The 24,726-nt window shown below is 38.6% G+C and overlaps 1 protein-coding gene across 2 annotated transcripts; it reads right to left on the bottom strand.

The window, feature by feature from the left end:
- Positions 1–9,732: 9,732 nt before the first annotated feature.
- Positions 9,733–23,067, bottom strand: LOC120782189 (odorant receptor 85c). 2 transcript variants are annotated; one of them, XM_040114332.1, is made up of 5 exons: positions 17,736–17,873; positions 14,108–14,927; positions 13,845–14,046; positions 12,899–13,054; positions 9,733–10,026 (listed from the first exon to the last, which is right to left on the bottom strand). In XM_040114332.1, exons 2-5 carry the CDS (start codon positions 14,899–14,901, stop codon positions 9,970–9,972), a joined length of 1,209 nt encoding a protein of 402 aa, XP_039970266.1. In that variant the 5' UTR covers positions 14,902–14,927; positions 17,736–17,873; the 3' UTR covers positions 9,733–9,969. The 2 variants fall into 2 exon arrangements, with proteins under 2 accessions (XP_039970266.1, XP_039970265.1); XM_040114331.1 differs by lacking the exons at positions 9,733–10,026; positions 12,899–13,054; positions 13,845–14,046; positions 14,108–14,927; positions 17,736–17,873 and adding exons at positions 19,719–19,799; positions 19,892–20,047; positions 21,947–22,148; positions 22,234–23,067.
- Positions 23,068–24,726: the final 1,659 nt, after the last annotated feature.

Raw genomic sequence — 24,726 nt, 5'->3', positions numbered from 1 at the left:
CACATCGCATCAGTCAACGGATTAATTGAAAGAACACTTCGATAAGCAGATATTTTCACGTTTTGGGCCGAACGATTGGACACCAAGAACGTGAGATGTCACACCGATAGACTTTCCTTTGGGGATATGTAAAGTCTAAAGTCTATGCGGACAATCCTACTTCAATTCAGACCTTGGATAAAGACATCACGTAAAGTCTAAAGTCTATGCGGACAATCCTACTTCAATTCAGACCTTGGAGAAAGACATCACGCGTGTCATTCGCCAGTTACCAGTCGAAATGCTGGAACGAGTCATAAAATATTGGACTTAACGGAAGGGATGGACTATCCGAAACGTAGCCGTGGCCAATATTTCAAAGAGATAATTTTCAAAATATAAATGCTAATAATAATCATTTCCCAATAAATTTGAAGTTTCTGTGTTTTTTCATTAAAAAAGTGGGGAACCTCAAAAACGATCACCCTTTTTTTGAGTCACGAAATTGATCACAATGATGTAATTTTATTTTTTTTTCTCCCACCTTTTTTAAACAGAAACTATTTATGATTTTTTGTGACTTATTTTTTCTCTCTTTGAATACTAAAAATAAAAATATTCTATAAAATCACTGCCGAGATTTACTTAATGTAATATATTGTATGAATAACTGAAACGTGTTCGAATATGTGAGCCACTATATATATAACTGAAGCTTTTTTTTGAAAAAAAATCGGAAAGCCTCAAAAAAAATCCCTTGATATATAAAAAATTATTTATGTTCTTATGGAGTACTCAACAAATTTATATTTTTAACACACTACACACTTTGACCTGCTCTCCGAACAGCGGCTGTTAACATTTTAACATCTGTAGACACCCCTTACACACACATACACTTTCAATGTGACAATCGACAAGCATGTGAAAGTAGCCACCTTTTTTCGCTGCCACAAATTCCCACAATGGACACTGGAATTTTAATTGAGCGCCAGAGATACGAAAGCCCAAGCAACAAATGTTGTTATTGTGACAAAAAAATCATAAAGCGAGGAAAAAGCCATAACTTTTTTTCGAACCCTTTAATCGGCAAATACTCAGGCGACAGTTAAATATTTATGGGAAAAGAAATAAAGTACAGAAAATGTGAAAAAACAACAAACAAATAAAATTCAGGGCAATTGGGGACAATGTGTGTAAGGGAGCAAAGCGCGGCGGCGACATACCATATGTGAAAATGCCGCGAATCAATGAGGCGTGTGAAATGAGTAAGTGCTGAAAATAATATTTTTATTCGAAAATGGTGTGTGTGTGTGTGTGTGTGCAATCAGTTGATGCATTGGTTTCAGTCAAAGCGCAAAGGATATGGAGAAAAAGGCTGTTGTATAAAATTAATGCTCCGAATTTTTATATGTGAATATGTACAAATGTACTTGCGGACATGCTGTGCAGAGGTAATAAAGTGACGAAGTCGAATTAAACCCACAGTTTTGGAGAGACTAAACAAAGAAAAATACATCTAACTGGTAAGTGAAATTATTATAACACGGTTATGTTAGGTAATGAGGCTACGGAGAGTAACGAATAATACCACTTGAACAGCGGACGTCGCTGTGATTTGCCGAGAGCTCTTAAATAAAGATCAAAATGATCGTCGCATAACGACAAACGGATTTATGTATGTCAGAAATTTTTCGACCGGCCTAATATCAACTGCATCCAATTGATCTGGTTCCTAGAAGTTATAAGAACCGAGGTAAATTAACCTTAGTCTAACTAAAGTTGTACTGTAATGGAGAGAATGTCTTAATGGTATTTTCCGACCTCCAAAATCTTTAGCCCAACCGCATGCGTACCAAACCGACAATACCAAGTTAGACCTTCTATTATTGTTAGGAGAAAGTAACTCAATAGACTTCTTACGTTCCATGCTTATTGTTTACCTAGGCTGGCAATGGTCAGAAGAGCACCACAGATTCAACGCCAGAACACAAGGGGACAGAAGAAAATTGGCTAGTCTTCACACTGATTTACGCACTTTAGTAAGGGTGCATTTTTTTCCACGCTCATCGATTTTTCAGTGATTCTACTCTGACCACACACTCAAAGTTTGAAATGAAAACAGCTTGCTGATATTGCTAATGAGATCATGTATTCCTTGAGTAACTTTGAACGCACTGTCAGTAAGCTCAAGGTCTGTATTACGGCTCTGCTACCGAAATGAATACACACCTCCAGAAAAGAAGATGAATGCCGAATCAGTGGATCTGCTATTATCTTAAGGGCTGACACTACTGCATGAGGGTTCTACAGTGATCTGACAGTGTGAAGAAAAAGTTGATTGAATGCTCTGGACAGAATACTCCCCTTCCAACCTACCAACGAAGTGACAGTCCGTAGCCGGATAAAACCCGTGTTCTGAGAATATAGAACTAGCTGGCGAGACAATTATTCTGACCCTAATCTGTAATAACTGCTGTTATCACTATTTTTCCGACAAATGGGTACAAATCTGTCATTTAATCTGGCATGAAATCGTTTTTAATATGATACATCTGAAGTTGGAACTAAGGAATCGGCAATCTTATTTTTGAATGATATTAAATTTGACTGACTACTGATGTGGAGTGCTACCGATTTTGTAATATGACCAGCTGGAACTAAAATTAATAGATTCGATTCCAAAGAAATCCTTCTGACTAGCTTCTTCTAATAGAATTTCTTCGAATCGAAAGTCTGAAGGTCTTGTGGAACTTTTCTCATACATGTAAATGAAACCTCTCTTAGAATCAAGGGTGGAAATATATTTTCTATAAATCAAGATTTATCGTTGAACACTTCAACTTAAAGCCGACTTGTACTAATCTCAGTCAGACGTCGGAACGTAAATTCTTCTTGAAGAGAGAAAATTAAATAGTGTTTCAGGGACTCATGCCATCAGTAGTACCCAATGGTATTAATAATATTAATTATTAATAATTCATAATGTTAATACCATTGGGTACTACTGATGGCATGAGTCCCCGAAACACTATTTAATTTTCTTCCTTCAAGAAGAATTTGCATCTAATGATAATCCCTATTATTCTTACTGTCAGAAAACGTTGCTCTAGAACTGTGGCCATGTAACGCCCCGAATCCATTTGACTCGCACAACAAATACTCTGCTTCACTTCTATGAAAAAGTGTCGAAAAGCAATCGCATAATGAATAGAGCCGTACTTGTCGAATGGAAAAGAGATACACGAAAAAGGATTAGCCTGATACTAAAGAATATTCGTAAACTCTTCTTCACGAATATGACATCAAGACGGCGAATCCGTAAACTAACATTCAATCTGATGGAACTGCTACGAATATACTGATTGAAGAGAAGATTATTGTAAAGGAGCTAAAAGAAGTAATTACTCATTAACCAACTGTAAAGAAGTCCATAGAATACACACTGGGAATACCCAATGAACGCAGAGCTCATAAAGAGCATATACTAAAAAGATAAACCTACTCGTGTACAGCTGCTTTATTTACTTATAAACATTTGTACTACAGGTGTATTTAAATATTGGGAAAAAATATCTTTTTCAGCTTTTAATAAAAAATAATACCTAATAAAGTAGTAGTTATATCGTCCTCTGCTGGTACCATCAAAAGAGAATACATAAAGTTCACAGTAGTTAAAAAACAGATGCTGCACAGTGAAAAACAGCGCTACCTCAATATTTGAGCATAAAAAGTTATGCTTTTTCGAATAAAATATCACAAAGTCGCTCACTTTACAACGAAAATCATACCAAACAGAGCTGCCAATTGCGATATTTTTTTCCTAAGCAACCAAACGTGATTGCGTTAAATTGAAACTGCGAAATGCGGTGCAATTGAACCAAAGTGGCAACGCCGCACACAAACAAATTTTTAATTTTCTGTTTGTTTTTCCGATGAAAGTTGCCACTGACTCCTCCACAATTGGCGCTGATATGAGTGATAGAGTGGCACAAAGAAAAATGATGCCAACTGCACCACAACCAAACAGTGGCTTCCAAAAAGTGAATGTGTAAAAAAATGTAAATCAATAAATCAGAAAAAAAACGAATGTGGACCACAGAAAAAGCTGCCGAAGCGAGGAATGTGTGCCAAACGTTCGGGCATACCATCTACATATGCCGATGAATGTGAAAATAAGAGTAATATAATACTTGCAGCTGGCGCAGCGCCGAATGCAAATGTAAATTGAGAGGGCACAGCCATGAATTTGTTGCCATCAGTATTGTAACGGTATATAGTGGTACAGTTAAACGTCGATACAGAGGTTCGGAATATAGTGTTGAGCGGTATATATTTAATATAAGCCTTATAGTTGAGAGGTTAAAATTTATAATTCCTTAACGTAGAGTGTTTTCAAGATTAACTTGACGCTCGAAGAAAGGAAGACTAGCCTAAAATCGTCCAGTTGAATTTTCGGTTAAAAACGTTCCGAACGAAAACCCTTTGTATCTACTCTAATTTACACAAATTGGTTAAGGGTATGGGAACTGTAATTTTTTTTTCTTGAGAGAGAAAAGTTAGCCGACCTGAACTAGCGAATGTCAGTCGAAAATAATCGTTGATGCTGATATTCAAGGATGATCCATTTCGAGGTTCCATATTTTTTTAAAGAAAAAACCCACAAACTTCAAATTTAATGGGGAAGCTTTATTATAATTCGAAAGAAAATTCTTAGGCATTTAGTTTTTGAAGATTACCTCTTTCAAATGTTGGCCGCGGCTACATCTCAGATGGTCTATCCGTTGAGTCCTACTTTCGATGACTTGTTCGAGAATTTCGACTGGTAACTGACGTTATGTTTTGCTCCAAGGCCTGAATTGAAGCGGGCTTGTCCGCATAGACTTTAGACTTTACATATCCTCACAGGAAAAAGTCTAACGGTGCGATATCAGACGATCTTAGCGGCCAATGGATCGGCCCAAAACGTGAAATTATCTGCTCACCGAAGTGCTCTCTCAAGTAATCCATTGATTGATGCGAAGTGTGGGAAAAAGCGTCGTCTCGTTGAAAGCAAATGTCGCCGAGATCACGAGCTTCAATTTCAGGCATCAAATAGACGGTTATCATGGCGCGATAATGGTCGCCATTGGCGGTTATGGTCTCACCGGCATCATTTTTGAAGCAATATGAACCGATGCTTCCACCGGTCCACAAACCACACCAAACTGTTGTTTTTTATGGAAGAATCTTATCAGGTTGCTCTTCGTCCCAAATTTGGCAATTTTGATTGCTTATATTCCCATTGAACCAGAATTGAGCCTCATCGCTGAACTAAATTTGGCTTGAAAACTTCAGATCTTCTTGGAACTTTTCAAGAGCCCAGGTGGAGCGGCTACAGTTCATGCACAAGTTGTATTTTGTACGACATAAAATGCGCCAAATCGTTCCATATCCAGTCCGAGTTGCTACGCACGGCGTCGAATCGACTCTCCACCTTCTCAGTTGGCGTCGGATAAAATTTTCATCCTTACCACATGCATGTCTATTGGGCAATGATCACTAAAAACGCCTACATTTGCGGCAAGATGGACCTTACTGAGAGCGAAGAGTCCAGTGAATTCTCTTGCGTGCCACACTAGGCCAGAGCAGTCGAGGTCACATAGGATCTACTTGATGACCAATGACTGCTAAGCTCATTCGGGATAAGAATGCCCTCTCTTGCGAATTCATCAGCTTTTCAGTTGCCAGGGCTTTCGCTATGTCTGAGTCGGATAATAAAGTAGCTTGTTGCTATCGACACTCCTTAACTAACTTTGAGCGAGCCATGAGTGAATTCAAAGCTTGTATTGTCACCCTTATGCTCCCTCAAAGAGACTGTCTTGGGGTATTACCTCTACTACCTTAATGACAATGGCTGCTTTGAAAACACTACAGTAATCCAGTAGTCTAAAATTATACTTAAGGGAGATCTCTCTTTAGAAATAATATTTCCAATAAAGGACAAGTTTGAACTGCTTTTAAAAGCTCAACCAACTTCTTGCAGTATACTATCATTAGAAGAGCTCGACAAACAATGCGAAAATAACTTACAAAGATTCTGACGGGTGTATTTGAAGGTTAGTGGACAACATGGTTCTCGATTCTGAACTAAACACATACACATTATGCTTGTTTTACATTCGTAGGTCTCATGGGCGATCCAGGACCTTCTAGCGAGGCACAATCAACCACCGATGTGGTCTGGTCTTGGCCTAGTTGAACATAATTTGTCTTCAGGAGGCTTTAGACCATGGATTTTCTGAATAATACAAAGCGAAATTCTGGACTGGGCATATAATGTCATTACTTGAAGAGCGTTCCTAATCGTCAGCGTCCTACATTATAACTCTAACAAGCTCTCTGCAGTACCAGATATTCCGAATGGTATTTTGTGCTAATTGGAATGAATTTGTTTTAAATAACAAAAGTATCTGTAAATCGAGGTCCCACTGTCCATATGCATCCATTTACAATACTGTTTCAGCCTTTGTGGCCATTAAAGTATTGATATAGTGCCTCTTGTATGTATTTGTTTGCCTTACATACATATATATCTTTCCAGTCGCCTTTTATGCACTTTCGTCAGAACTATGTGCATTGGGAGCATTTTGTTGATGTAGAATAAAGAGAAAGTGAAGGCGCTTGTGATTGTGTATGCATTGAGATATGGAACTATGAACTCAACATTTTATTACAATATTGGCATTCAATTAAATGCTGGCTAATTGAAAAAAGCCGTTACACACCCCTTATCAGTCGAAATTTCTCATTCACACACATACACAATACACATGCAATGCAGCGAGAAGGTTAACCCATTTTGATTGTTAATTCTTTATATAGATACATACATACGTACATGTTATTAGGTCGAACTGGTTTTTAAAGAGGAAAAGAAAAATGCAGCAAGCTAGGCGTTCAGGGCTACATCACAGAACTTCACGAAAAGCAGCGTAAGAGAGGAGTAATTCGACTTGATCTGTTTAATCGCTGTGTCCAATAGATCACCACCCTAATGCCTGCTAACACCCGAGGTCGGTCAGGTCTGTCTATATACCAAAAAAATCGTTCGGGAGTCTATTTCGAAGAAAGTAGATAAGTAAACAAGAAATACTCGCTGGACAAAGTGGAATTTGTAACCATTCCATCCTTTTTGAAACCTATTTTTAGGGATTAGCGACAGTATTTCTACTAACCCAGATTTTGGCGATGGAACCATCTATGCTTTTCTAAAAACTATCCTTATTTTATGCTTCAGAGCAAAAACTCCTAATAGAACATTACTTCGACGAGAAGTCTTTCAGTATGCGAGATATAAATTCCAGTCGACTATTCGGCTGAAGTTAAATAATTTAGAAAGAAGAGACGACGGATGGTCAAATGTTACCTGATTCAGAAAAGATCTAAAGTGCTACGTTCGATATTTTGAACTTTCAGCTGGAATCGCAAAATTACTGCAGATGTCACGATTTCTTGATGAACTAGAAACTATTGACTCTCAAAGTTGAGCATGTTTAGGAAATGTTTGGAAGAAAAACTATCGCTAGGACTTCAACGGATCTTAATGGAATGAACTACTGACAACGTCCACAAACCAAAAGTAGTCTGACACCGTCTAATTTCTTCACCAAGATGCTCAATGTATAGTAAAATGCCAGTTCTTGGCATTGGCAAAAGTTCGGTCTCACAAAATGATGTTTCCAGGTTTTGTAAGGGTTCTTGAACTATTTATTCTGTTGGTACTATTTTCCACTTGAATGATTGAAGTCGATGTAGAAAATTCTTGGGTGCTACCGGACCTTTGGACTTTGTGTGAGTTTGGCTGGCATTGATCACCAACTAGCCCCTATCTGACTTCGAGATCTTTCTGAGCTAGTGCAGAACGCCGGCGATCCACTGAACCAATCGCTCTCTATAATAATTCATAATGCGGTATCCTAGTTCTTACTGGTCATTGCCCAATGGGCGCGGATGCGGTAAGGCTTAACTGTCGCAATTATTTGGAAAAGAGGAAAACATCCAACACTTTCTGCACCATTCTCCAGCTTTGACAAGACTGGGGGTGCAGAGTCATAGCTTAGGCGAACCTCTCGAAATAGCCGAATTGAAAAATCCCGGCCTACCATAGTAGAATACATTCCTGTTTTGCCACAACTCGTTTTGTTTTCTTATTCAACATAGTTCGATCCAAGGGCGATGTACTGATTATAGCGACCCCAATACTTTTCGATAGCATTTTGGTAGCACGATTTGTTCTTTTCCTCAAAATAGACCTAATACTTTTCGATAGCATTTTGGTAGCACGATTTGTTCTTTTTCTCAAAATAGACCTCAGTTTCGGCGATCACCTCTTCATTCAACGAAAATTTCTTCTCATCGGGCATTCTTTTCAGATCTGAGAACAGGAAATAGTCACTCGGGTCCAGATCTGGAAAATACAGTGGATGCAGAGGCAATTCAAAGTCCAATTAATGGATGGATGGATGGTTGATAACTATAGAGTGCCTACTATCTCGAACAACTTCATTCTACGATAATCTAAAACAATTTTGTGGCCTTTTTTTGATGTTTTCGTCGGTAATAAGCCCTTTTGGGCTTCCACTGCGTTCACCGTCTTCGGTGCTCATTTCACCGCGTTTCAACTTGGCATACCAATCCTTGATGGTTGATTTTCCCGTTACATAAGCTCATCATCGAGCAAAGTTGCTACTTCAATTGTATACTTTCCCTTCAAGCTGCACTATTTTATCAATTTTTTTCCACAATAACCAAAGTCCATGGACCTGTTATTTACTCACCCGTCAGGTTACAAATGACAGCAATCTCAGATTTGTGAAAATTTCACTTTTTTTGGAAATTTTTCACTATTTTTAAGCGCATTTCAATTGTGAGTATAATAATTTTTGACTCGCTCGCTCTTCATATGGCATGTGCATGGACATCTGTACAATTTTTAGGTCTCCACGAAGCTTCATAGCAAAATCTTGCATTGATTTTTAGTTTGCTGAAATACCAAACCTCTAAAAAACACCCTATAAATGTAGGTATCACATAGCTGCCTAAACTTATAACAGTAGCGGTCCATAGACATTAATTGGTTCAAGCTTTGGCGAATTTCAAACAATTTTTCATAGCTAGACTTTGAGCTTCGCTGACCTCACTCGCTATACCTGTATGTGTGAGCATATATGTAGTAGATTTATAGGTAGCAAATTTTGACAGCGTTGCGCATGTGTGTGTATTTGTTGGAGTTTGGCATGTAAAGTGAAATTAAAAATTGAAACTAATTCCACAGTGGAATTAGGTTACGAACCATATATAGTAGTAACAGTTACGTAACGGATTTGGCGCGACAAAACAAAGGGTGATGAAAATACGAAAACGCTAACTAAGCTAACAATTCAAAATGGTTGTTTGTCAACGGAAATGCAATTGAATGTTGCGTAATCGAAAAATGGAAAATCGAATGTATGAAAGGTGGCCTCAAGGAGACGTAAAAATTCTATATTTATATAGAGGATGCGCGTATATTTGGGTTTTCATTGTTTTTACTTATAGACTGCCACCAATACATGTGAAATGAACTATTTTAATTTAAAATATTTTTTTCCTTTTTTCTATTGTCTCTTTTTATCCCATTACACCAAATTCCAAGCCTAAGCGCTGGGTTTGGTCAGGTTTTTCAATGGAAACTTATTTTGCTGTTCACTTTAATTGCAGTTCATAATTTATACATTCTGTTTACACTTCAGTCACGGTTGGTTTTAATTAAAATTTCATTAAATTTGCATGTGTCGCTGGTATTCCAGGCGGAGTACAAATGCTAATATTCCGAATGCATATTGAATTCCTAATTTGTCATGCGAACAGCTGTGGCCATCATTTACATACAGTTACAAACACGTTCAAATTACAAAAACCGCAGCAACAACAACGAAAGCAGCAGTAGCATTCGCAACAACAATGACTTTAATTACTGTACATTGTGCGGACGAGTGTGAAGAATTTATAGGAAATTTGCATTATCTGCAAGAAAAAAGTTATCGATAAATATGGCATTTTGAGCGAGTGAAAAAAATTCGCACAGCACAGAGGACACCGCAGACAAGAAATTAAAAAACAAAAAGAAAATTTTAAACAAATATAGAAATCTATAGAAAGAAATTAGAAAATGAGAAACAAAAAAATATCGATAACATGACAAACTGTACTAAATGGTCAGTCGATAACATGAAACACTGTACTATATGGTCAATTTATATCGATAATTTCCAACATCAGCACAACAATTCATCGAAGTAAAAGTCTTGCAGACTTTACTAGGAAACTTAAACTAAGAATAAGTCAGAACAAAGTCTCAAATCGGAACAATCGATTATATGGTTACAGACGAATCAGAATGCTTACAGAGCAGGTAGGTCAAATAATACTGCTCTGCACCAATTAAATTCGGATGCAAAGTTCGTTGTATGGTAAAGTAGGGATGCTATGCGCCTTCCTAGATATCGAAGATGCTTTTGACAAGCTCTAAAGAAAAGAAAAGTGGCAGTACCACACAGTGGCCCTCATGGTGGTGTCCTATCCCCTTTATTATGGAGCTTAGTCATAGATGACCTTTCCGAACTAACAATGGGATCCGCTATTAATGATATGCGGATGACATTTTTATATTAGCTAGGGGTAAATTCGAGGATACTTGCTGTGATATGGTGTCAAGAGGATTGAGTCTGTCAAAGGGATGATGCAGCGTGGTTGGAAGGAACATCAACCCCTCGAAAACGACCATCGTCCCTTTCACTAGACAAAGGTTTCTGCACGGCATCAATTACTTATCCCTAGATGGCAGAGAGATAGAGATGACTAATGTGATCAAATATCTTAGTCTCACTCTAGATTCCACTCTTCGGTGGAAGTTGCATGTGCACCTGATCATAGTCAAGGCTACAATAGCACTTATGGTGTGCAATCGACTTGAAAACCTGGAGCTGCAAGTCAAAGATTATCAGATGAATGTACACCCTGATCGTGAAACCGATGATTAGGTATGGGGCAGTGGCTTGGTCTTCTAAAACATTGCAGAATTTGATAGAACATCAACAATCGAAGCTGCCGGGACTTGTCTTCATCTGCGCATCGGGTGCAATGCTTACGTGCCCGACGGTAGTATTGAAGGTTATGCTGGAACTCACACCGCTTCACCTAGTAATCAACCAAGCAGCCAAATATGCAACGCTTCGAATGACAGCAGAAGGGTTTCGTAGAGAAAATGTTCTATGTAATGAAATACCACTAACTAATCTACCAAGGGACAGTATTACCAAAACAGTAAGCTTCACAAGGAAGTTTAGAGTTACCCTTGGCAGCAAGGCTATATGGAATGATTCCACTCTCGACCTACTACTAAGGAATAGCACAATCAATGATAAACAGATGACTCAAAAATGTCGGAGGTAATTTATGCACAAGTTACAAGACTACCTATCAAACTCTCCATACCATAGTTTTCGAGCATCCTCCAAGCAGAAACCTTAGATATAAGTCGGCGTGTGGAACTTAACCTACAACGCCATATGCAGAGATAGCCAAGCAGCACTTAAAGCGATCTCTCCTTAAGAGATTAAATCGCGACTGGTGTAGGAATCCATAGAACGGCTGAACAGCCTATCAGGTCGTAATCGAGTGCACCTTATCTCTGTGGCAAGTCACAAACATATAGCCGGGAATAAATTGGCTGACGAGCTTGCCCACTCAGCATCTTCCAGCACGGTGAAACCTGAACCCTGTATGGCGGTTGGTCCTCATACCACTAAGGAGCAGCTCTGCAGGGAGAAGTATTTGCAATAACTCCAAGGCATGCGCAGTCCAAGTTGCAAATGGTCGGGTAAAACTGACTGAAGAGGTTTAAAAATGTATTCAATCTCCTGAGTATTAAATTCCGGCTACCTGTCGCATTCTACACTAGCCATTTTAAGCTTAAGAAGCACTTATTCAACATGAGTCTAGCAGTTTGTGCAAACTTCCGATTCTGAAACCTGGAGTCGGAAGCTTCACAGTACTTGTTAAAAGACTTAAAGATCCATGTTTTCGAAGAGCGATCACATCGTTTTAATGGCACCCAGATAGAGGGGTATTAAATAAGTGTGGTTCGCTTGGTGGTTAGGGTCATGCGAGGACTCATTTCGTGCTGAACATATATTTGGTATGTCGGGGTCGCTTCTGGATAAGTTAAGGTTGAACCTGTTATAATATCCAGAACGAAGTTGCGCAAGAGTCGTTCTACATTCTCGTTGTAACTCAAGTTCTTCGTCAAGTGCGTACCTAAAATTCATTATATCCAAAGTCTGGTCGGCGCACTGTGCGAGGTCGGTGATACTCGTATAATCAATCAAAAATCTCTTGATTTTTTTACGAGGTGGCTTCGCATCAATCCTACGACCACAGGGATAGTTTCAGCGAAAATATCTCACGAGAAACTTCTTAAAGAAGAGTTCATTATGTTCCTGAATCGGAATCATGCGAGCAGCACTATACATATAATTGTTCAACCGACTACATCAAGAGACATTCTACAATTATTCAGAGTGCAGTATTTTGACACGTCTGAAGCTTTTCACTGCACTGAGGCGACCATATAGGTGTAGCGTAGTTTATGACTTGCCGGTTAATTGCCTTGTATGTTACCAACAACGGTCCTATGAAGAGTAGAGGACACAGGCCGTCCAATCTAACACCAAAAATCGTATATTAAGATTCAGTCTGTACTCCTTCGTCCAGTTTGTAAGTACGGTCACTGTGGATTTAGTGAGTGTGGATAAAATAATATTATAAGATGTCAATAACTTAAAAAAATTTTAACACAACTTAAATTTTAATTTTCTTCCTTCTTCAAAATACTCACATCAGTTAAAGTGCCACGAGAGATACGTACAAAGCTTGTAGCCTTTAACATTGCTGGCTTTTGAGCTCGTGCGGTCACTAACACCAACATACGTTGATAATGGACATGCGAATGGACCCAACCGTGATTGTAAACGGCTCGAGATACGTTGTTACTCTATGAATAGATTTGCAAGAAATATATAAAACATCATGGAAAAATCCTGCCCAAAAATTCGGGACAGAAGAGACCTATTGAAGATATGGAGGCTATTACAAAAACCCTAAGTGCTAAAAAGTTTTTCGATCTTCAAATTAGCTCTATATAAAAGTTCCAAGGAATAGTTGATGATACATATTTGTTTAACGTATTTCGAGAACAATTCTGAAATATCGAGATTTGTCAGACAAGGAATTATTTAAGCACCCTCGAACAGGCGAAGTAAGTTATTATAGCAGGGTTTAACTGAAATTATTCATGATATACATATGTTTCAAGTGAATATTGACTATATGTACATAGTATTTCTTATTCAAAATTCGACATTCAAAATTTACTTATAAGCATAACTTTAAAATCTCGACAAATCTACTTTCAGTGCCTTCGAAGACCGCGGGTCTATTAAACAGACAATAAGTCTGATATAAATATCCGACAAAGGCATCAAATAAGAGCCAGAGCTTTGATTATTAGAAGCAAGATAAGGGAAAAAGCATAAGCGATACCTTGAAACACCTTACCTACTTCCGTCCCACCTTATCTAGAATTCATCTTAGATACCGCCGTGTTTCGCAGTTGAAAGAATTAGTTGAAGTATCAAAATAAATATCAAACATCACTTAAAGAGCTGGCAAGTCAAAGTACCAGTAAGTTTTTCTATTGCGTGACAGCCAATAAGTATAACCTAACCTAATTTTTAAAGGTCTGAAATAATGTTTCAATATAAATTTTATGTTCTTCAACTCACCGCATCGATCAGCTGCTGACCGTAATGACAAATTAAATAGATTTGAATCAGCGATGAAAAGAGGAAAAGGAATAGCTTAACCATATAGTCCGGTTCGGCGCCCATAGTCATTTGAAAGCCGACAAAGCAAATTACAAATGACGAAGTCATAAAATTCACCAAAAGTGGCACACCTAATACCTCATTCATGATGTCCGATAAACTGGAAATCAGTAAAATTACGAAAACCCGAATACATTGGTAATAACAAGAATCGCACTTACCTCAAAACATTGGCGTGATAACCAATTATGTCGCAGAGAAACTTCATATCCTTGCGGTATGTCTCGCTCTCCATCCCATCAAGTCTCGGCGCTCTCAAAGCTTGCGGCTGATACTCAGCGATCCGCTGTGCAACGTACTCATAATGCATAATAATTTGCGTCGCCATGGCACATAACACCAAATCACTAGCAATCTGTCCCGATGCCGAATGATAGCCGGCGATGCTTTGCAAGGTGTAGTAAAGATAGAAAGTCCAATGATCATGCCAATTCCAAGGGATATAGCTCTCATAGGGCAGTGTTTTGTTGACGATGCGCACTTGCAACCAACGATCGTAGATTTGCCGTTGCATATACGGATAGAGATTGTAGGTCCAAATCAGTATCATGAAGATCAGTGCAAAGGCGCTCATTACAATCGTACATTGACGCAAGTGGCTTCGCAAGTTCATCATTTTCTGCTGCGATTCTGTGCGTGGAAAGATGGTGTTCATGAGCTGCAGGAAGCGTGTCATCTCTGCTTTCTTACGCCACATAAAGTACATTTTTATGGAGCCGACGAGCACAAAACCGGCATATGAGAGCGTCATGGTTGCCTGTATGAAGTTCTTAGTGAACATTAAAACTGCAAAGATCAACTCCGAAAGTAGCCAGACATTAACATTAAACAAGCTGATGTAGAAGACTGCACTCTGTAGCGGACCGCTATTAGTGTTCCATAGGTCAACGCCAACGCTGCGATAAAAGAAGCTGGGTATACGCAAGAAGGTTTCGAAGCGTATAATGTTTGACATATTAGATAAGACTCCCCGTTAGAACACTAAAAGTATAAAAAATATACAAAGTAAATTGTTGTAATTTGTTTTTGGAAATAATTTCTGAAAATGAAACATAATTTTTATTTGCTTGGTCTAATGAGATTTGTCATAAAACAGGCAGTTGAGTGCTTAAATATTATTTGAAGAATTGCATGCGCGGCATCATCTCAGCATAAAGAATTGGTATAAATAAAACAGAGTGGTATAATCGATTAGCTTGCGATGACGCAACGTTAAAGCGGTTGTCTGAATACACTGACGCTAAGATGATCTGTATAACTTTGCTGTTGTTTCACATAATAACTTTTGGAAAGATTAAAAGCTCCGTCAGGATCGGGAAGGACCTCTCCGAGCCGTTCGATACCAAATGAGTTTTCTAATAAGGCGACTCCCTTTCTTACCATTTCTTCAATAAACTCTTGGAGAAAATAATTCCAGCTGCAGCACTAAATAGAGTAGGTACCATCTTCTATAAGATATTGGTATCATTGGTCTCCACAATCGCGCGGTTAGTTCTGATTTCTACAGAATGGATATGGAAGTGTAGCAAATGGGTCTTGTAGTGAAAGGCGGCAAGACGAAATATCTTCTGTCATCAGACAAATAGTCGTCGCACTAGCAACTTGGCTCCAACATATCATAACTTCATAACTTCGAAATCGTAGATAATTTCGTCTATCTTGGGACCAGTATTAACAACAACACCAATGCCAGCCTCGAAGTCCCATGCAGAATAACTCTTACCAACAGGTGATACTTTGGACTGAGTAGGCAATTGAGAAGCAAAGTCCTTTCTCGACGAACAAAAACCAAACTCTATAAGTCCCTCATTATTCTCGCCCTGCTGTATGATATGCTATGCTGATGAGTCGACGTTACGGGTTTTCGAGAGAAAAGTTCTGCGAAAGATTTATGGTCCTTTGCGCGTTGGCCATGGCGAATATCGCAATCGACGGAACGATAAGCTGCATTAGATATACGACGGCATTGACATAGTTCAGCGAAGTAAGAGACTGCGGCTGCACTGGCTTGGTCATGTCGTATGTATGGACGAAAACACTCCACCTCTGAAAGTATTATTCGTTACAATACCCGCCGAGAGAAGCAGAGGAAGAGGAAGACCTCCACTCCGTTGGAAGGACCAGGTGGAGAAGGACCTGGCTTCGCTTGGAATTTCCAATCGGCGCTAGGTTGCGAAAAGAAGCAACGACTAGCGTTATGTGTCTTCGCCAGTAAAGAAGAAGAATAATTATACTTTGAAGGGTATATTAAAATTTCCACGACGTTCGTAATAATTAAATCATCACCGTGAGGAGCTGGTTCAATTCAGCCACGTCCCACTGTCTGCTTGTATATACTCGAAGTAGTCCCTCAGTTTTTGAGATATCGTCTTGAAATCTTACACATATTCTTTTCTCACCTAGAAGCTGCACATTTTTTGGAACTACCAATAGCAGATAACTATAGCATATAACTTTTCTATTTGACCAGATATCGTCACAAAACTTTGCATGGATAACTACCTGAGGCACCACTATACATTTGGAAGAATTTTTTCAGATCAGTCTGCTATAACATATAGCTTCCATACAAACTGACCAATCCAACTCAAGTCCTTGTATAGAAAACTTTTATATTTGACAAAGTATCAAAACGAAATTTGACATAGGTTACTACCTGAGACACTACTACTATTTTCTAAAAAATTGTTCAGATCGGTCTTCTTTAACATATAGCTGCCCTACAAACTGAGCGATCCAACTCAAGTTCTCGTATGGAAGACTTTTTTATCAGACAAGTTATCTTCAATAAATTTGGCATAGGTTATTATCACAGGTATCTCTATAGTTTTCGAAAATATTAATCAGATCGGACTACTATAGCATACAGCAGTCATATAAACCGACACTTTTAACTTTAGTACTCGTATGGAATATTTTTTTATTTGACAAAGGAATCGTTAGAAAATTTGGCATAGGATATGAATTAAAGCAACGCAATAACCTCCGAAAAAATTATTCTGAGCGGACCGTTAGAGCATTTAGAATGACCGATTAAAATCAAATAAACGATCTTGTATACCCTTTTATGCTATCAAAAATGCGCCCGTATAGGATTAGGTGCAGCCAAAGTTAACATTTTTTTCCGGTTTTCACTTGACGCTGTACTGAAAGCTTTTGCTAAATAATCCCCCTGTCTTATTTACAAAATTAGCTGCATTAAAACAATCACTAATATTAACTGAAACAACTATATATTGACTTATGTGCCATACTTCACTGTTCTAAACCACAAATGTTTCAATCAAAATCACTTCATTAAATTAGTCAACGCTTTGAGTTAAGCCACAAGAATGCATTACAACTTGACTTGCGCTCATAGCTTTTATAGCTCAACAAAATCCAAATTTATGCCCAGCAACAACAACGCAGCGACATTCAGAGTCTTTAGAGCTTTAAATGTTAACATTTAATATTCAGCCGAAAATTATATACACACAGCTCATTACCGTATTTCATTGACCAGTGAGTGTGTAGCATGCCACAGTTTGAAGCCTGCTACATAGGTGCGTGTACGTATGTATAAAATACATTGTACATATGTCCATGCGCTGCTGTAAGTATATGCTTGCAACAAAATTTAATGTAAACATTCATTAGATCGAGCTAATAATATACAATTATGTGGTTATTATACAAAGGACCACACCCAGTGCCACACATAAATATATGCAAGCACAAAGGTAAGCCTAGGCTACTTATGATTGAATTAATTTAATAAATTTAACAAATACCCTCAAGGAAACTCACTGTGCAATAAGCAAGATTTGTGTACAAGGAAATCCAGCGAAGGCGGTTCTAAAAGACTTCACCACAAGAAGAAATATCTTCTTATTAAATGCGAAACTCAATAAATACAGCTCTGCACTTACATACTTTGTGAACAAAATTCAACTCAAAGAAAAACCGTCTTCACGACTTCATTGCTTGGCACTGACTGACAATCAGTAAAAACGGCAATTATTATATAAACCTGTTTGCCAAATAGGCACACGTACAAAAAACTAATAATAACTGCACACCAGTTGGCAAAGCAGTTTACAATGTAACCCGGAAATTGTAAATGCAATAAAGCAGAATATTTGATTGTTCATCAATAATAATATTGTCGCCTTCAATGTAATCCCCACCAGAGGTAATACACTTATGCCAACAATTTTTCCAGTCCTCAAAACACTTTTCATAAGCACTTTTTGGGATGACCTTCAGTTCCTCCAGCGTATTTTGTTTAACTCTTCGATCGCCTGAAACCAGATTCCACGGAGCGGCAATTTCAGTTTGGGGAACAAGAAAAAATCACACGGTGACAAATCTGGTGAATACGGTGGTTGATAGATGGTATTCATTGCGGTTTTGGCTTTAAATTCGGTACATGGTACATTATCATGGCGTAAAATCCAAGATGGCAAGACGAAATATCTCCTGTCAGCAACAAATAAGTGATAACAAATGTTGATAGTGATAACTTCGAAGTCGTAGATAATTTCGTCTATCTTGGAACCCGTATTAAGAGCAACAATAATGTCATCCTCGAAATCCAACTCAGAATAACTCTTGCCAACAGATCCTACTTCGAACTAAGTAGATAATTGAGAAGTCAAGTGCTCTCGATAAAAACTCTATAAGTCGCTCATTATTTCCCTCCTGCTATATGGTGTCGAGGCATGGACGATAACAACAACTGACGAGTTGAACTTACGAGTTTTCGAGAGAAAGGTTCTGCGGAAGATTTATGGTTCTTTGGGCATTGGCCACGGCAAATACCGCATTCACCGAATTGAGTGGCAGCGGCTGCGCTGGCTAAGTCATGTCGTCCGAATGAACGAAAACACTACCGAATTAGATGCAATATCCGCCAAGGTAAGCAGAGTTAGAGGAAGACCTTCACTCCGTTGGAAAGACCAGATGGAGAAGGACCTGGGACCTTGGAATCTCCAATTGAGGCCACATTGCGAAAAGAAGCAACGACTGGCACGCTGTTGTTAACTCGGCTATAACCGCGTAAGCGTTGTCTACGCCAGTAAAGAAGGAGAAAATCTAAGAATTGTTCTTCCACATTTCCGGCCGTTTGCGACGGACATTCTCACGCAAACGAGCTAATACGACCAATTAGAACTTCTTATTGACCGTCAGTTTCTCCGGCTCAAATTGAGGATGCAGCAAACCAGGAATATCGAAAACCAAGAGCACTATCTTGATTTTTGAACGGTTTTGCCATGGTTTTTTTTTGTTTCGTCTAAATCTTTTCACTCCATACCGATTATTGTTGACTTGTTTGCATGTCAAACTCATTAATCCACATCTCATTGGTTTTTATAATGCTCTCCATGAATATGGGTTCGGAATTCGCACGATCCCGCATGTCCAAAGAGACTTGTTTACGCTATTATTTTTTGAAAAAAATTCAGCTTTATCTGGGCGAGTCGGGCAAGAATGCGTTTCATACCCAAAATATTCCCGAAAATCATTCGAACGGAATTGTGAGAGATGTTAACCTCTATTGCCATCTCTCTAACACTTGCCTAACGATTTTCAAGCACCATATCCTTTTCACAATAAAGACGATATTTTATTCCACAAGCGTAGAGTACGCACACGTAGAGGAGGCATTATATCCTAACATTATTCTAATTTCAAACACTTTATTTAGTATTTTTTTAAATAGAACTACAGTTACTAACATTATTCACTTAGACATGGTTATTACAGCTGTTATATAATAATATAATTCGAGCTCAGCGGTTTCCGCAACAAAAATTAATCACCATACATTGTACGTAAGACTGTGAAGAATTTATAAGACATTTGTATGATCTACAAAGAGAGTAAGAAAGAGACAGATTCAGCGAAAGTTATTCCAAAATACACGATCTATAAGCGGTTATTGGCTTTAGTTTAACGCTCACAACTGTCATGGTGTCCAATGAGATGGTTATGAGGTTTGTTGCCTTCAAAGCAGCCGGCTCCTGTGCACGTGCAGCCACCAATATTGTCATTTTCTGAAAACGAACATCGGCGTAAGACCAATCCTGAAAATATGCAGCACTTGCCACATTTGTACTCTGGAAGATGGAAAATATTTAAAGTTAAAACTGTACCATAAACGTTAAGTTGAAAAATCACCGGCTTTATGAAGGATAAAGAGATCCTACCCGCTGTGACACTCATTTAAGTACCTAGAATTTATCACTGAGTATAATGAGAATGAGCAACACAGATCAAGGGGAAGTGTCACATGAAAGTAGAGAAGGTTCGGATACTAACGGTTGGTAAGCCTGCAGTAAAAAATGAAGTCTTTAAGCCGAGGCTGTTGTCTCTTTTTCATTGAGAGTGGTTTCTACGTGCCGGGTTCCAAACCCAGCGTACAACCTCGACAGACGAGTAGTATAACATTTTGTACACATTTATATAACGAGCCCTTGCTTCACGACCGAATACCGCTCGCAGCCGCACCACTGGTGAACATATACTGCAATTAGACTTCTGTGATCCTTTAAATCGAAAAGTCGGAGTGGCTCCGCTGAAGCTTTATCTCTCCAGGTTCCAAACAGATTGGTTACTGCATCGTATACAAGGGTTGCTCACTTTTCTAGGGTGCGAGCCGAAAACGCAAGAATTCAGTATAGCCCTACGCCCGTAACTGCATACTCAGAAACTTGACTATAGTCCATTACAACCCACTACATCCCATTTGAGCTATCATTGGCCTTAACAACCGCGCCGTTAGTTCTACTTTCTACAGACTGGATAAGGAAGCGAATCGTATAGGTCTAGTTGTGAATGAGGGCAAGACGAAATATCTCCTGTCATCAAGCAACCCATCATCGCTTTCGCGACTTGACTCACTGTTGAAAGTTAAAAGCTTGAAGTCGTAGATAATATCGTTTATCGTGAACACCAACAACAATACCAGCTTAGAAATCCAATGTAGAAAAGTGAAGTCCTCTCTCGGCGAACAAAAACCAAACTCTACAAGCCGCACATCATCCCCGTCCTGCTATATGGTGCAGAGGCATGGTCGACAACATCTGATGAGTCGGCGTTACGAGTTTTCGGGATAAAGGTTCTGCGGAAGATGTATGGACCCTTGCGCATTGACATGGACGAATACCGCAGTCGATGGAACGGTGAGTTATACGTGATAAATATACAACGACACGGACATAGTTCAGTGAATTAAGAGACAGTGGTTACTCTGGCTAGGTCATGCCGTAAGAATGGATGAAAACACTCCTGCTCTGACAGTATTCTACGCAGTACCCACCGGGGGAAGCAGAGGAAGCGGAAGACCTCAACTTCGTTAAAAAGACCAAGTGGAGAAGGACCTAGCTACCCTTGGAATCGCCAATAGGCACCAAACAGCGATAAGGAAGAAAGACTGGCGAGCTGTTGTAATCTCGGCTATAATCGCGTAAGCGTTGTCTACGCCAATAAAGAAGGGTAAAGAAATGCAGTAATGTGGTTGGAAAACATTTTAAGACTCACCATAACCTTATTTTTGACTATTGAGAAAGTTTTAAAGTCTGGAATCCTGTACTTTTCTGACACCGATACATGTTTCAAGACATTTCCGGAACCACGAGCGGCTCTGTTGTCAAAAAAATGTTGAGTTTTATTATTTTAATTAATTTCAACTTTGTTTAAATTTTTGGAAAAAGTGGCAACTCTCTTTAAAAAATAAATTCTCAAAGCTTTCTTACAGCAAAGCACTTTGAAGTAATTCCGAAAAGCTCACTTCTTCTCGATAGACAAGTTTTTGATAGGTGGCAACTCTACTACAAAATATTATGAATATTTTTGATTTTATGGACATATGTGCACATTTTCCTGGAACCGATTTGGGTTACAAATAAAATTAAGCTTTTTAATTTTAATCTTCTATGGGACAATTGAAAATTGATCAATTTTTAACCTTACTTTTCGCCGAAACCATATACGAATACAATCTAATGTCTACTCACCGCATCGCTTAGCAATTGTCCAAAATGAGAAATCAGATACACTTGCATTACGGAGAAAAATAAGAAGACCGCCACCTTCATTAGTAAGTCAATTTCTCTGGTAACGGACATTTGAAAGCTGAGAAAGCAAATAATCGCCGACGATGTGAAGAAGTTTACAAAAAGCGGAACTCCAAACAACTTGTTCAGCGACATCGACAAACTGACGCATGTAAATTAGTAAATGAAAAAAGAAACAATAAATATATGAACTTGTTTTACATGATAGTTTTCTGATAACTACAAACCTCAACAATTCATTGTGATACGACACAATATTCGATATAAATTTGATATCCTCTTTAACCGCTCTAAGTTCCACTGCCGCATACGCCAATCGCGGTAAACCGTTACTGCTGTCTACGCCATGCACTTCGGCAAACTTCGTTTGATATCCCTCCAAGCTTCGCGAAATGTTATCGTAATGCATGATCAGGTGTATGGACAAGATGCAGAGCAACACATCGTAGCCAAGTTGGGTGCACGTCGAATGAAAGCTAGCAATACCCTGCGTCACATAAATAAGATAATAAGTCCAGTTATCGTGCCAATCCCACGGATACTTAGCTTGATAGGGTAGCACACGTTCAATGTCTACATGCATCAGTTTCGTATAGATAAAACTTTGCGAGATCGTATACAAGTTGTAGACCCAAATGAGCACCATAATACTGATTGTGTAACCTCGAGTTGCCAACTTATTCGAACGAAAATATTTACTCAACTTTATGCTTTCTTGTTCGGATTTCGTATGCGGAAATAGCACCTCCAGGCGTTGGAAAAACGCATTTCTTTCAGTTTGATAGTTATAGAGATAGTACCACTTGACAAAAGCAACCACATTGAAACTAACGTAGGATAATGTCATAATGGCTTCTGTAAAGTCCGTCCTGATGGTCACGATGATGTAATAACACTCAGCAGAGACAGCTAGAAACAAATTGAAGGAGGTAAGATACATCCAAAATTTTAGCCAGAAACCATTGCTTGGTCCCCTCAGTTTAATGCCGATATTGTAACAGAAAAAACTTGGCAAACCGAGGAATTCTTCGAATTTTATAATAGTCGACATTACGGCGAACACTCGGGCTACTGTAAAGATAAATATGCTGAAAATTAAATGATATTTTTACAGCAGCTAAGCCAATTATTAAAAAAGTGGAATTTATGGAAAATACTAACTAAAAAACTACAACTACTAGACGGTACTTCAGAAAAGCTGAGGAATTGCGAGTTCAGGATTTATTAAATATTGTGCATGATCGGATGAAGAACATATTATTTTCGAAAAAACTGCCATAATTCAGAAGCTCTCCAAATATCAGTCGTTCCCACGACCTGAGGCATCCGGACGCAGTTGCTGCCTATTTGAGGAATGTTGCCAGAGTCTGGTCTACATATTCGGATTCAGCTGCTGCTTATTTAAAGAATGTTCCCAGGATCAGGTCTACATTTTCGAATTCATTATTACTTATTCATCTACAATGATAACTGTCCCAAAGCAGTATAAGTTTGCTGCTAACAAATAAGACTTACAATTACTAGAGATCAATCTTCGTACACAAATTATGGGTACAGACAAGAACTGAACTCTTTTTAGGGTCCAGAAAATAAAGAGTCTAAACAAGAAAATGATATACCGTAATAAAGTAGAGTATGTAGAGATTGTGTTTGTGTTTTAAGCTGAAAAGAAGCTGCGTTTCCACATTCGTGACTTTGTGATTATGCAAATAATGTATGATAGATTTTTTGCCGAATAATCATCGTGATTTACGGATTGCGTTGATTTTTTTCTTTCAGTCAAAGCAATTAGAAGCTGAAGCACATCGGTAGCTCCAAAAAGTTGACGGCGGTGATGCCCCAAAAGAAATAACATGCCATAGTTGCTTCAACAGAAGGCCAAAAACCTACGAAGACGATGAATTAGAGACGTTGCTCGATAAAGATCCGTATCAAATGCAAGAAGAGCAGCATTGGTAGTCAACTGCCAATCCATTTAAAAGTGACTACGATCACTGGGAATGATTCTGAAACAGGTCATTCGGGTACCTTATGAGCTCAATATTAGAAGAGGCACTAAAAAATGATGCTGCTGCATGACAACTCTCGGCCTCACGTTACCAAACCCGATAAAACCTACCTGGAAAAAATCAAATGGGAAGTCCTACCCCATTCCCAGTTATTTATGATAACCGACTATTTGATGCCTGAAATTGAAGCTCGTGATCTCGGCGACATTTATTGAGAGAACACTTTGGTGAGAAGATAAATTCACTTTTTGGGACATTCGATTAGCCACCAAAATCGTGTACTTAATATCACACCGTTAGACTTTTCCCTGAGGAGATATGTGAAGCTAAAGTCTATGCGAAAAATCCTGCTTCGATTCAGGCCTTGAAGCAAAACATCACGCGTGCATTTCGCCAGTTACCGGTCGAAATGCTCGAACGAGTCATCGAAAATAAGACTCAACGAATGAATCAGCTAAGACGTCACCACGCCCAGTATTAGAAAGAAATAGTTTTCAAAATATAAATGCCCAGGAATGTGCTTTCGAAAGATTATAAAAATTCCCCCAATTTGAAGTTTCTGTGTTTTTTTTTTCTTTAAAAAGAGTAGGGAACTTCGAAATGGATGACCCCTTAGCTTCAAAAATCTCATATAATTTTACACTCAGGGGCAAAACTTTCACAACATTAATGGATTGCTAATATGCCTAGTTATTAGTCGGCCGTCTTCTC

Source organism: Bactrocera tryoni, chromosome 1 (genome assembly GCF_016617805.1).
Source record: "Bactrocera tryoni isolate S06 chromosome 1, CSIRO_BtryS06_freeze2, whole genome shotgun sequence".
NCBI classification, from domain to species: domain Eukaryota; kingdom Metazoa; phylum Arthropoda; class Insecta; order Diptera; family Tephritidae; genus Bactrocera; species Bactrocera tryoni.
Note: the sequence above shows the minus strand (reverse complement) of the source record. Positions and strands in the feature narration are given on the sequence as shown.